General features: G+C 45.4%; 1 protein-coding gene across 6 annotated transcripts in view; it reads right to left on the bottom strand.

Moving 5' to 3' along the window:
- The window catches only part of slc12a7b (solute carrier family 12 member 7b), a 100,040-nt gene that overhangs the window by 65,616 nt on the left and 19,165 nt on the right, over positions 1 to 15,259 (bottom strand). Inside the window, exon 1 of one of the 6 annotated variants that reach the window (XM_079489148.1) lies at positions 9,327 to 9,481. The exons of the other annotated variants lie outside the window; for them this stretch is intronic. Coding sequence (XP_079345274.1) covers positions 9,327 to 9,450 — 124 coding nt within the window. The 5' untranslated portion in view covers positions 9,451 to 9,481. Of the gene's footprint in view, positions 1 to 9,326; positions 9,482 to 15,259 lie in introns of those variants that run through there. 6 annotated transcript variants of the gene reach the window in all.

The raw sequence follows: 15,259 nt of genomic DNA on the forward strand, positions 1-15,259 counted from the left end.
CACGCACACACAGACACTTCGACACCAACTCTGGGGGAACACGCACACACACACAGACACTTCGACACCAACTCTGGGGGAACACGCACAGACACTTCGACACCAACTCTGGGGGAACACGCACACACACACAGACACTTCGACACCAACTCTGGGGGAACACGCACACACACAGACACTTCGACACCAACTCTGGGGGAATACGCACACACAGACACTTCGACACCAACTCTGGGGGAACACGCACACACACACACACACAGAAGTAAGTCCACCCATATCCAGATGGTGTCACTGTCCCACCCACGTATCACAGTAAACAATTAATGACTTCCACACAAGTGCAATCCTTGCCACAAACTGCAGATTTCCGTAATTTAAAAATGAGATGGGGACCAGAAGAATGTCCCCACAAGGTACATTTTGACTCATAGGAGACTTCACCCCCGCCCCCCACACACACACAGATAGAAATACATCATCATCATACCCACATTTGTTATGTGTATCTGTATGAAAACCTCAAACCAGACACACACATCACCCAACTCAGGGTACATGATGGAAACCAATGCCACTTGGTTGCACCCCATGATGTGTGCGTGCGCTGCACTGCGACACAACTTATAGATTTCCTATTTTTGGTGATCGACGATGGCACACACCACACAACAAACTATAAATCAGACCTAAGAGTTTCCTCAAGGTTGTGCCATTATCCTTTATTATACCACAGGTCGTTTCGAGGAAGCAATCTTCAGTGATGCTTGCGGAACTCGACTTTGTCTCGTTCCTGACCGCATCCCTGTCGTGGCAATAATCACGTTAACCCACACCCTCTCGTGTAATATTGCTTAAATATGGTTCCAAAAACAGGTACAGCCTAATGTCATCAATTAGGTTTAATGAAGACGATGGTGCAGCAAGTTACTTTTGTCCGACAAATTCAGGGTAATGCATTCTATAATTGTGTTTGACAAAAAGAACACTAAAGAAAAGAACACCTAACTAATCACATTTGAAGGCTGAGTGTCATGAAATGCCTCCTTTTAAGTGTCTTAAGTGCCAGGTGGATAGAGTTGGCCACCACAAAAACAACAACAACAGTTGCTTGCTATAGCACTAAACATGGTTCTTTGGCTCATATTCTTCTGGTGCTATATACATGGGGCTATCTTAAAGCTGCTAATATAGCAGGAAGTGAGATAGTCGTTTTTTCTTTTTTTTCTCCCAAAATGTAGGCTGTTTACTAACGTTTTCACTGTGGGATTTGTACTTGCAGTCGTGGGCCCATAGCCGGGACTGATGGCAATGCTGTTACTATATGGGATCTGTAATCACAGTGCCATAGCCTGGATGGACGGTGGGTAGAAATGCAAGTATGGACTAGTATGTTTATTGCAACAAATAATCACTTAAGCAGTGGTTTCTCAATAACCAACATCAGTCACAAATACTCTAAACAAACCATTTTGACGAATACCCTTTGCAATGACCGTTGTATTGATCACAGAAATCCATGACTAGGAAGGTAAATCCATTATTACACCCATAGATGTAGTATTTATAGCCAAGCAGTTTAAACATTAAAGTCAAGCAATAGCTATAGGATTTGCTGTGCACTTTCCCAAACACTGTGAAACACAACACAACACAACACACAACACACACACACACACAGTAAGACTTGACTGACAAACAGAGTACATTCCCAGCGTACACAGGGAGTACTGTACACAAGCCGCAGTAGTTGATGCAACAACCTCTCAGTGGATAGACAGAGAATAAGGGAGGGAAAGTTAATTTCCCACATCACAGGCCAATCAAACGATGGAGCGGGTAAACAATTAGCGAGGAACAAACATGACTTCATGTTTTCCTAACCACACATGCTAAATGTCTCCTATCCACTACTAAGCCACAGATGAATAAAAAGGGGTGTGTGCAAACAACCTCTGTACCACAATTAAGCAGCTGTGTGTGTGTGTGTGTGTGTGTGTGTGTGTGTGTGTGTTTGTGTCAATAGTTTGTTTCCCAAAACACACCATTTTGTCAGAATCAGCTTAAGAAGCAAAATGTAATAGTTTTATATCTAATGGAAGGTCCAACTTGCTTGGCTTGTAAAAATGGTCAAAGGATGAAGAGACTTAAAACAACAACCTCTGCAAGCTCACAACACGTTGCAGACGCGACACTTGGAGTGTAGCTTTTCGGCACACCGTCATTCAACAAAATAGAAATGAGGCTGTCTAAGTTTGCAAATAACGGCCCAGGGGGCATTTATACGGACAGGGGCTATTATTTGGATCAGGCGTTTATTACGCAAAATGGTGTCAGAACCCGGGCTGTTATTAGGTAGTGGGCAGCTATTTGAGTAAGGGCTACTATTTGGAAATATACGGTATAAAGCTATGTGGCATACATGCCTTAACCACAAGACCATTGGTGCCCCTCTGTGTGTGTATCTAACCTAGAGGATTCAGGAAACACATGTGACCCTTCAGTGCCTCACTCGCATCCAAACTGCAGTGAAAATAAAGACAGAGTAAGTTACGGAAATAGACCAGAATTACAGCTACAGGGGAGGAGATTTGTACTATTACATTAGGAGTTAAAGCACTTCTATAGAGACGCAAAATAACATGTTCAGCTGATGATTGTGACAGCCTGATTGATGGCCTAACTGATAGACTTTGTGTCATCAACATCACAGATTGAAGCTGCCAGTCTTGAGTGATGTAATGACACGCGGATTGTTATGTAACGTTCTGTTAATGCTGTCCAGATGTTTGTTGTAAAAGCAACATGATCGACTGTCTCTTCATAATATTGCAGTGGTTCTCAACCTGTGGGTCGGGATGTTGGGGATCCCCAGATGACAGATAAGTGACAATTGAAGGACTTAATATCTTAAAAAGAAAAAAGGGGGAAAAAATGAAAAGAGAAGGACCATTACTGCATCAACAGTTAATCAACAAACTATTGAAACTCAAATTGTCAAATAATATAAATAAAAGCTTGTAGATCTGCTATTTTCACAATATTTATGGAACCCAGTCAAACTAAATGTAATGCCTCAACTCCTACAATTCCAAGTGCTTGTCAAGGTAGGGGGTCCCCAGTTCAAATAAAATACTTTTGGGGGGGTCACGGCCTAAAAAGGTTGAGAACTGTAAGTGATACATTCATCTGTGCCGTTTCCTCCAACGATGCTAAGCGGCAGCATCCACCTCAATCATGTTTCAGACTCTTTGTGAAATTCCTTTGAACGTCCGTCCGGCCGCCACATGTCCCCATTGCCCTTTGCACGAGGGATGCCGGTGTCATTTGTCCGGCTGCCGGTTTTATCAGCTTGGCACGTGTACCGGTGTATGTCCTTAGGGGAAATAAATCATATCCTCTTCCTCTCTCAACTCCCTTCATCATAACAAAGTCTCTTGTAGCCTTCCTCTTGCACCCCCCCCCCCCCCCCCCCCCCCTGCCCATTCAAAGCCAAGCCTGTAAACAGCCCACTACTCTCAGTCAAGGGGCAGCTAGTGACGCGAATCTAGCGTTGCACTCAGACTGACCCTGCAATGGAATTTGTCAAATGCATCTGTGCAATAGCATGGTGCACGGCCACGTACAGCACGTGTGTCAGTGTTTGTATGATAGAATAGACAGAGGATGCATGCCAGTCCATTGTGTACGCTTGTAGGTAATTGTTTGGGTAGCGCTTACAGCTAAAATCCAGTCCAATACACGTACTGCAGGTCAGGGCGCACGCGCACACGCACACACGTACTTTTAGAGCATGCAGCCAGCTAACTATTGGATGTCAGTGTCCTATCGATTGACAATACAATTGTACAATAATAATCCTACTATAAATGGGCCACGTCTGTCTGTGTGCGTGGGGTTGTAATGCATGTAACTCGAGAACCGTTTGACCCACCAACTTCACATTCGACACACGTGATCCACACCTCCGCAGGGAGTGCAGTGCCCGGTATCGAGTCGGTCGGACCCACAGTTCTCCAGAACCACCACAAATGGCTCTGGTCAGGCTCTGCCAGTGGGCCTAATGAGGCCAACTCCTTTCACCTGTGCAATTTCCAGACTCTGCCTCAGCCAACTCCGCAAAATAAAAGATGTAAAATGGCCACAACAGGCCACATAGTTAATGATTTCATACTACTACGTATGAGTTGTCATTTCATACTACTACGTATGAGTTGTCAATCTATACGATAAATGCCTGAAAAGGGGGCACCAGGATGAAATTGGTTAAAAACCAACAACATGGATGAATGATGAATGGAAACGACTATGCAAAACATTTGCAACTAGCTAAAATAATTGTGATAGGCCTACATTGTCCACAGTTATGTTATGTCCAACAACATGGACATACTGTTTGACAGGGCGAGCAGGCTGCCCTCAGTACAAGACAAACACAGACACTGAGTGTTGAGCAACACAGCTGGATCAGGATGCAGACTCATGCTGAGGCTATCTAATCTAAATAACCTTAGACAAAAGCCTCCCAGCTTCACTTCTCAGGGCCTCCTGTATTCGCCCCAAATGGTTTAAGGCCTAGCAAAGAGCCTAGCGTCTAAAACACGTGCGATGATATAGTTGTGAAATCTACGGTACAGTCCTGTTCTGGGCAATGGGCAATTATTGCCCATTGCCCATAAACCTGAAGCAGAACTTGACAATAAAAACATTAAAAAGTGAGGAAACGCAAACAACACAAACTAACAATATACAGTAGATGAATAGACAGGGAGAAGAAGAAAAACAGAGAGAGGGGAATGGACAGAGAAAAGGAGCGAAGCAAAGGCCAAAAAAGAAGAAGAAAAAAAAAGAAAAAGAAAAACATTTTTAAACAAAAGCAGACCTGTCTGGGGAAGAAAACAGGAAACACATGCCACATGCCAGGGCAGAAAGACAGACACAAAGAGGCGCTCTGCGCCATCCCCTGACCTGCTCTTAGGCATTTAGGGCCCTATCTTCGCCAGTGCCTTACCCCCTATTCCTAAACGTCTTTGCCTTTTTTACCATTTTGAAAAACATTTTAAAAATACTCACAAATAGCCGATCTACTGTGCATCGACACGTTGTGAGCTTGTAGATCGGCTATTTGAAAAATAGGGCCCTCAGGCTACTACCACCATGGCCTGAGTCTGAGTCAGTATACCTACTGACTCAGTCAGTCATGGTATTCCTATGATTGCTGATAAGCTGGAAAATATCACGAAAATGCAATCGCGGCAAATTGATAACTGATTGCTATTGATCAAAGTTATGACGTAGTCATAACTTATAAAAGGTGAAAAACTGTGGGCCGGTGCACTAGTGCATCCTTGGTTTGATTCTGCCTATATCTACACATCTACACTGACCTTCCAATCTAAATAAATCTCCCCACCCTCCCAAAGACTAAAGCATAGGCTTATTATACAAGGTTAGGGCTGGATTACTGAACAGATGGCCAATGTTTATTCCAAATTATGTGGAAACTAAATTATTCTCTACCTAGCTATGCTCAGAATACCCCCTTTTTAATTAACTTGTGGGCAGTTCCAAAAAGCAGGAAAAAAGGGTCCAGGCCCGCCACAAACAGTTTTACTGTTCTGTCAACATCCATTCTATATACAGCACTCTAAAAATCCCTGTGTTTAGAACTTGGAAGGCAAGGGCAAGTCCAGGGCAGACCACACCAGGCAGAACACTAGCCAGACAGACAGACTGAATTGGTTACATAATTGGCAATATTGTATTTCATTTTTCAGTCTAAAGCAGATTATTTTCCCCCCAATCAGTGAAGGCTAAGCTTGAATCTTCATTTCAGAACAAACTATACAGAGAGACAAGGAGAGCTCTGACACAATGGCGCGTGCGTGTGTGCGTGTGACTGAATAAGTAAGAAAAACGTAAAGAATGCCAGAGACGGAGATCTGAATCAGAGAGCTGGTCCTGAGGGAGGACATTAGGTGGTCCAACTGGTCTTACATCTGCTCTGCACACACACTTAGTGATGTAATTCACCAGAGGGTATTAGGAAACTAACATTCTGTATGTCTGTAAATCAGACAGACAGAGAGAGAGAGAGAGAGAGAGAGAGAGAGAGAGAGAGAGGGATTGATTTGGGACAGGCCAGTGTGATTCTAACTGTTGAGTCCTGCCAGAGCACTTTCAGATAGAATGACGACTGACAGACTGCCAGGAGGCGGGGTCTCACTCTCACCTCCCTCGACCTGGCCAACGGGAAGCCGGCCAGCATGCCAATCAATAACATCGGCTGATATCCGACTCACTCCTCCTCCTCCTCCTCCTCTTCTCTGCTCAGCAATACATGTTAATGCTGCCCAGGACACCTTCTAATGCCCACTCTCTAATAATGTCATACAAACGAACAGACTTGTACAGGTACGCATGGAATGACTCAAAAGGGAATGTGTTGGTGTTTCGACATGCTAAGAAGTAAGAACACATCAGCACACACTCAACTTTGTTTTTTGGTCATACGGAGTGAGGGAGGGGAGGGCCCCCCCTTAGTCCAGGCTCTCGCTCTCGCCAGTGCATACTAGTTGAAACTGAAATGGCGCAAACAAAAGAAACCCTTGCCTCCACATGCACGCGCGCACTCACACACACAGTCACACACAGGTTTCCCTGTACATGCACAACGCAGTAGGACCTCTCACATAAGCATCATAACAGGAAGCCATTCTCTCCACGGCAGTCTGTAAAACTCTACGCAGCATGTGGCCATAATTGCAGCTCCGCAGCAGAAATTAAGCAGCGGGAGGTGATTCGCTCACAGCCTGGCGAGGGTGGAAACCCCGCCAACAACACGAACGATACTCTGGCAAGACCGACGTGGGAGTGTTAGAGAGAGAAGTTTGTTAAAAGTACACACAGACCCCCTTTCCACCGGTTGGTTCCCAATGGGAACCGGTTCAGTTCTTTTTGGTTCTTAGTCCATGAGCCAGAGCTCCAAAATTGGTGGGAAAACTAGACTTATATTTAATTGTTTATAGGATCAATACAAGTAAATTAATACATGATAACCCTTCCACAGTAGTAGCTTTTTAATATTTTTGATTATTTTGCATATTTTCCTACATAATGCCTCATTTGCATATTTCAAAATGTAAAATTTGTAATACAATAAATCATTGTTTTCGTGTAAGTACTCAATTGGGGAAGTTTCATGGTGATAACAATCTAATATAGGTATAGTATTGCCCACTCAATTCATAATTAAGGTTCCAATTTTGGAACTCTGGCTCATGGACTAAGAACCAAAAAGAACTGAACCGGTGGAAAAGGGGCCTTACAAAGGTGAAGATCGTCCCAAAACATAGGCACGTACAAAATAAAGGCTCTGAGTTACATAGATACATTTCACATGAAGGGCATCTTAACAAAACATGTGGTGTGCTTGTACATCGGTTATTTTTGCTATTCATTCATCATACGGCAATTTATTGCTTAGTGAAACATTTTGAGCCTTGAAATAGCCTACTGTATTGTATTTTGTATGACAAGGCTGGATGCAGTGGATCAGTTCAGTAAACTCACTATTGTCTCATGCTGTATACAGAAGCGTTTCACAGGTCGATATGAGGTATTTAGCTGCCTGGAACTAGAGGGCAGCACGGGTCCATCAGGAACCGAATACCCGAGAGCCGAACCGAGAACAGAGCCGGTTCGGGCCCAAAATATTGACTTGTCCCTCTCGGGCAGGGTCGGATCCATTCCAAATTGCCGCGGATCTCGGTCGGACCGTCTGAAATGCAGTTACCCGAAATTACCCGTGAGGATCCGAGCTTTATATATTAAACCCTTCAACTTTAAAAAAGGTTTCAAAAATAGACATGCGTGCGTTGTAATTATTACATTCTAAAGTCCATATTGTCTGTTGAACAGAGTCAACGAGGGCTGGGTCTCGTCATGCAACTCGACAAGAGCGCTCTCTCTCTCTCTCTTTTGCTTTGTCTCTCTCTCTCTCACCCCAATCCCGACAACACACACACACACTGCTGGCTATATTATTGCAATCATGGCGACCCCCTTGAGCGACCGAGGATCTATATCTGATCGGCCCAGCCCCGTTTTGGTCGGACCGGTTCCAAACAGTCAAATCCTTCTCGGCTCCGTTTCGGACCGGATCCAAAACTTTCGGGGCCGTTTTACGGGCGGGTGTGGCCAATTAGAATGTTTCTCGGATCGGTAGCGGTTCGGTTCAGATATCTACCTGGAACCTCTCATCCAAAGAGACATACACAAAGTCAGAACTGAGCACTGCAGGTGTCGGCGTGTGGAGGGCGTGTGATGGGGGGCATATTGACAGAACATTTTGTCTGTTATGGAAATCAAGCAGGGGAAATTAAGGGACAGTTACTATAACAACCAGTACAGGGCATTACTCTACTTGTCGAGGACGTGTTGTCAAGTTCATTGCTGGGCCCCATTGACATTGAGCTGCAATGCCAGTGATGATCACTGCAGAGAGAGGCCAATGTACCTTCATTGGCCTCTCTCTGGGCAGACTGGGCTGCCCAATTAAGTTACCCACACACACAAAACTCCTGACAGTTAACTGCACAGAAATGGACCCAAATGGGTCAGACATTAGAGAATAGAAGACCATAACAAGGCTAAAAAAATAAAAGATGAGACTCAAATACGACAGGAAGGAAGGAGGAGCTGAGATAGTTGTGGTTGTGGCAGTTCAGCAATAGAATAAAGGGAAATACAGCAGATATAGGAGAGATTCAGAGAAAAGAGGCTACACTGGAACAGAGTTTAAAACTGCCTGGAGCCCAACGTAAGGGGAAACCTGTCTTTTCTCGCAGACTCACTAAAACCAACCGTGTCTTGCACGCAATTGCCTCCCACGCACACACCCCGCACACAACAAGAAGATCAAGACTCTGCCAAACACAGGCACAAATTGGAATCTCTGCGTTGTGAAAACATCAGCTGCCACTTTCTGCGTTAGAAAAACTTTAGAATGTTCTACGACCGCTGATCATCTGATCAGTCTCTCATTCATGACAGACGAGACAAGTCACCAAGAGAGGTGACTCATCAACGCGTGAGGAGCGACACTGCAGAAGTTGGGTGTACACTACAGTAAATCGGTCAAGTGTTGCTTCTTGTTTACACTCCCATGATTAAAAACTCTACTTTCCTTTTCAGTACATACACGCACGCAAGTTGTGAAAACTTTCAACCGGTCAGGGAGCTGACCTCATCTCATCTAGCGGTCACGGTGGAAGAGGAGAACTCTTGAACCCCCCGAGGGGATAGAAAGAAGAAAACGGACTCACGCTTGCGGGCCGCCGTGTCCTCATCTTCCTCTCTCAGTGCGTTGTTGTCATCATCCTCCTCCTCCTCCTCGATCGCCCCTTTTCTGCCATCGTTCACCGGGACTACTGTAAAGTTGGTGGGCATTTTCTCAACCGCACACGCCTATCCTCACTCAGCAGTCCCTTTACTCGACCCACTCACACTTATCTTTCTGCGCGCTCTCACTCCCTCCCCCTCTCTCTCTCTCTCTCTCTCTCTCTCTCTCTCACACACACACAGTGTCAGTCAAAGTCTCTCTCTTCTGCAGCTCTCACACTCTCTCTCCCCCCCCCTTGCTTTCTCTTTCTCTCTTGGTGTTGTACTTTTGCTGTCCTGTGTTGAGCTGCTGTTGGGTTCCAGCTCTCAGTTTTCTCCTGTATCGCTGGGTTACCATAGAACAGCCATGTGATCCCTCTTCCAAATAAGGAAGCACGGGACTGCCCCGCCCAAAGAGGGCAGGACCTACACAGTACACACACACACATTAGATACATATTAACATCCTCTATGGAAATTTCAAATAGACACACACTCTCTCTCTCTTGTTTCTCAACAAAGAGCCATCAGTGTCCGTTGAACAAGAGGAGGAAGTCTGCACATCAGCCCCACTGTGGAGGTGGGGTCACAGTCACACACACAGTGTCACACACACACACACACACAGTGTCACACACACACACACACACACACACACACACACACACACACACACACACACACACACACACAGTGTGTAAGGTATTATATAGCCTGATAGTCTGACGTAATGAAATCAGCATCAACCAATCAGCATCAACCATGCTAATTTTTTGAGCACAGACAGACAGACTAACAAAGCCATTTGTAGGAGTGGTTTACACCACTCAAAAACACACATTTTGACAGTGAAAACACGCACGCAAACATATTATCTCCAAGCTGGACAGCAAAGAGCCTTGATCCTGTATGTCTGCCTTGACAGACAGACATACAGACAGCTTTATGAGAAGGCTCAGGGTTTCCAGTATGCTCATAAATAACGCATGACCATAATGACAATGTGGATACTGGCTGCAAGATGAGGTAGGCTTACTGTGGGGGGAGGGGGGCTTCGCCCCACTAGGAACACGTCTAGGTCCAAATAGCCACCAGTGACCACCCGAGGCAGATTCCACACACACAGGAAGGAAGGAAGGAGATAAGCAGCTTCTTTCATAACACAGAAGGAGCCTGAGTCACATGTGACCTCATAACATCTGGGGGCTTGCTCCACCCAGAACAAGTTCCTATAACTCTCCCCTTTAGTTCCCCATTTTGACATCATCTACATACAAGATGAATTCAGTCAACAGGAGAGTGGAGTTAGTCCGGCAGTCGACAGGCTGAATCCAATTGCTGACCGGCTGTCAGTATTGAGCAATTTTTGAGTGGGGCAACCACTCCAAGGAACAGCTATGTCCGTGACTATGTGTTAACCTATGTGTTAACCTGTGTGACTCATGAGTACCAGTAGGGGCGCTGTCGTGCCAGAAACAGAGAGAGAGAGATAGTGCTGCACTGTTGCCTGCTAATGAGAGAGAGAGGGGGGGGGGGGGGGAGGAGTTGCACCACTCAGTCATTTTTTAATAGGGGTTTATTGTGACCCTAGAGAAACAAAGGCTGCCGAAGCAGAAAACATTCCAATTTAGAAGGGTGAAAGGCTCAAAGATACTCAATTAAAAGAAGGAATGCCAGCACTCATTGAATGTTCTTTTTCACATTTTATTTACCTCTGACGAGCCAACGAAATGAGCCACTTTCCCAAAATGTGCTGACCTCATCACATTTGTCATAGCCCCAAGGAGTGTTTTTTGTGCAAAACTAATGCTTGGAATGGATTCAGAATCACGAAAAACCCCTAGTTTGACATGTCACATGCTATTTAAATTGATTTTTTTTGCCTTATATTGGATGTTAAAGGTATGGTCACAAGAAACCCCTATAAAAAGATTTTCTCAATACTGACAGACGGTCAGCAAGTCGCAAGTGGATTAATGAATGTATGTATGTACGTATATAGAAAATATTTTAGGCCAATAAAAAAAAGACTATATGCCAAATTTCCCACCCCACAAGCCCGGCTGCCGGACTAAGTAGTAGGGCCTGCTGAGACAGACAGACAGACAGACATCTTCAACCGCTTAAGTTATCTGTAGTCCTAACCAGATGCCCGAACCACCTATTGCTGGCTCCTTTCCAGGTGAAGGAGCAGCGGTTCTACTCCCGAGTCTCTCACGTGTGACTGAACTTCACACCCTATCTCTAAGGGAGATGCCAGCCACCCGTCGAAGAAAACTCATTTCGGTCGCTTGTATTCGCAACCTTATTCTTTCGGTCATGACCCACACTTCATGACCATAGGTGAGAGTAGGAACGAAGATTGCTCGGTAGACAGAGAGCTTTGCCTTCTGGCTCAACTCTCTTTTCGTCACAACAGTGCGGTACAGCGACTGCAATACCGCCCCTGCCGCTCCGATTCTCCGGCTGATCTCCTTCTCCATCCTCCCCTCACTCGTGGACAAGACCCCGAGATACATGAACTCCTTCACCTGGGCTAATGCCTCATTCCCTACCCGGACTGCACAATCCACCGGTTTCCTGCTGAGAACCATGGCCTCAGATTTGGAGATGCTGATCCTCATCCCAGCCGCCGTACACTCGGCTGCGAACCGGTCCAGTGAGAGCTGAAGGTGTTGGACCGATGGTGCCATCAGGACCACATCATCTGCAAAAAGCAGTGATGCAACCCTTAGCTCACCGAGCCGAATACCCTCTCCGCCACGACTTCGCATCGAGATCCTGTCCATGAAAATCACAAACAGGATAGGTGACAATGCGCAGCCCTGGTGAAGGCCAATTTGGATGATGTGTGTGAGACAATGTATGAAAACAAAAGATAAAGAGAAGGGGTGAGAAAGATAAGCACAATTTTAATTTAGGCATATAGCAGAACAACATAAGGTAATACATACACAGAGATGAGGGGGGGAGGAGAGAGGTTCACAGACCTGTAGTAATGGGTTCTCCGTCTTGAGTACTCCAACTTACTCTACGCACGAGCAGGGCTCGACGCTTAGCATTTTTCCAAGTAGCACGCGTGTGACTGAGTTGAAAAATGTAGTAGCACACAAATTATTTTAGGAGCACGATGAAAAGTTATCAAATAATGTGTTTGAGGGCCCTCCTATCCTATATACAGCTTTAGTCCCCACACGTCTCAATATTTGCCATTGACAATGAACAGAGAAATTAGGTCAAAATTCCGCTAAATATGACGTAAATGCAAATATATTATTATATATATTTTTTTTTTTTAATTTAATTGAATTCTTTTTTTAATACTTCCTCTATACACGCGTGTGTGTGCGGCGTGCGCGCGTGCGTGTGTGTGCATACCCCGCGGACCCCTGCGGACCCCCGCGGACCCCCACCTCGGCACGAGACAGGGGTCGGGGACCCCCGCGGACCCCCGCGGACCCCCACCTGGGCAAGAGACAGGGGTCCCCGAACCTTGAGACCCCCCGCCCTCCCTCTATACACACGCGTGTTTGTGCGCGCGTGCGTGTGTGTGCATACCCCGCGGACCCCCGCGGACCCCCACCTGGGCACGAGACAGGGGTCGGGGACCCCCGCGGACCCCCGCGGTCATTTTCCGCTAACCTGAGCGGGGCTCCCTAGCCTGCTGGAGGGGCTCACATCATCCCATGCACCCTCGAGAGGAAAAAAAAGGAAAATAAATGCAGCCTTGAGCCACCAATGTGGAGCTTGATCACCTCCTCCTCCTCCTTTCCCCAAATTGCCAATCCCAATAAATCCAAAAGTAGCCTAGTGTGAATACTTCCACAGCCTAATTACTAAAGGATAAACTATCAGTCTTCTCCAAAATCTGTCAATCTTTGTCAACTCAGCACGTGTTGACAACGCATTGTAAACAGAAACAGAAGCTGTGTGTGTGTCACAGCAAAAGTGGTGACCTATAGAATCCTGTACATATAAGCATCACGCAATCGTCACCCCTACACAGCTGTCATTAATTAATGGTCTTGACTTGATTGCCTATGCGTTCAAGTTATATAGGGTGAAAAGCGTGAAATGCACAGGCTCATCTTACATCGCTGCTGGCTGCCACTGCAGGCAACATGCACATTTCCAAGAAAGTTTCAGGGCACACTACTTTGTCTAACAATGTGGATAATAGTTTGCTCACTGTTCTGCTGGTCAATTTGAGAAAAAGGTTAAGGACTGGAAAGCTGTCTCTTTCTCTATCTCTCTCCCTTTCTCTCTGTCTCCCTCCCTCGCTGGGGTGAAGACGTGTGTGCTCTCTCTCTCTCTTCTCTCTCCTCCCTCTCTGGGGTGTGTGGGGGGGGGGGATTAGTTGCGCTGCCTTCGACAGTGCTATACTTCTCCAGCAGCGGTGCAGAGCCGAGAGAGTGACACATTCTTTTGGATGTAAACTGCGCAACTTTTAGCTTTAAAGATCGGATTCTGTAGTCGCACCGGTGCTAGAAAGTGAATTTTACAACTCGCACGGTGATATGTGAAGTCGCAAATGCGAGTACCTAGTCGCACTGTCGAGCCCTGCGCACGAGTTAATTTCCTGAGAAGAGCAATCTCGTCTGCCAATAAGCCAGTCTGTCTGGCACACAATGCTAGTAGTTCCAGGAATGTGCTTTGAACGTTTAAAAATACGACTTTACTTTAACATGTGATGCTGCAACAGGATGGCACCGGCACTACTGAGACAACTCAAACAAACAGCACAGACAAGGAACACACAGGGTCTTTGACTTTCTCTGACACATTTAAATCATCATCACTCAATCACTGTCACGAGTGTAGTGATGTGATTGTATGGATGAACGATATATAGTTCGGCATATCGATATAGTGCTGCACAATGAATGGAAAAAAGGTCAGATCTAGATCCAGACACCTATGCAATCTCATTTTGTGAAGAATCGTGAAGAATGGTGCAGCACTAGAACTCTCCAATTCATTTTAATTACTTTTTTTTGTTTTTTTAACAAAAATGTTCATGGAAAATGTTTGAATCGTGTGAGAATCATGATTCTCGTGGAGGAAATTAAAGATTCACAATTGAGCAAGAATCGTGCAGCACTATATCGGACGATAGCGATTTACAAATACTGTATGTGTAATTGTGTATAGAACTGATATTAATTCAGATATCTCACGCTGATCATTTATCGGATATTGGCTAAAAGGTTGGTATCGTGCATGCATCCTATGTGATACGAGGCATTCTTTAGAGTTTAGACACTCGCCACGCCCTTACACTCCCCACAGCATCCAAGTTGAGGTTTTGGCACACCCTATGTTCAGGCCTCTTTCACATAATCTAGCACATCATTTCTAGCCTAAACCACATAATTCGCACTTACAAGTTAAGTTACCTCATGATGTCCTAGAAGACAACGCAGTAACTGGATCGACAATATAATAAGAACAAAACAAAAGTGATTATTTCAGTACATAGAGATATCCATTTAGCCACGCTGTGTGAAGTGAATGTCCATGACAGAGGTAACTAGAATAAGTGCCCCTCGTGGCACAGGTCTCCACTCTCCACCAGGCCAGGTCAGGTTGTGGCCTCCTGGTGGCGCTATAATAGGCCAATGTGAAAAGGGTACCATTTCTTATGATGCCTTGGATGGCAATTGGATGATTTTAGGCATTTTTTTCCAGAAATGTGTTTTGCAAAAATCCACCTGCTGGTGGCACTATAACAGGCCAATGTTGAAAAGGGTGGGATATATTCCTCAGCCTAGTAGGAAAGTATGTGAAAGATTTCACGTAAATTGCACGCTGCGTTCATGATTTGAGGCTTTTTGTTCAAAACGGGCCAATCCTGCAAACTTTGAAAGCCAATGTTAGC

The sequence above is a fragment of the Electrona antarctica genome (assembly GCF_951216825.1).
Source record: "Electrona antarctica genome assembly, chromosome: 20".
NCBI classification, from domain to species: domain Eukaryota; kingdom Metazoa; phylum Chordata; class Actinopteri; order Myctophiformes; family Myctophidae; genus Electrona; species Electrona antarctica.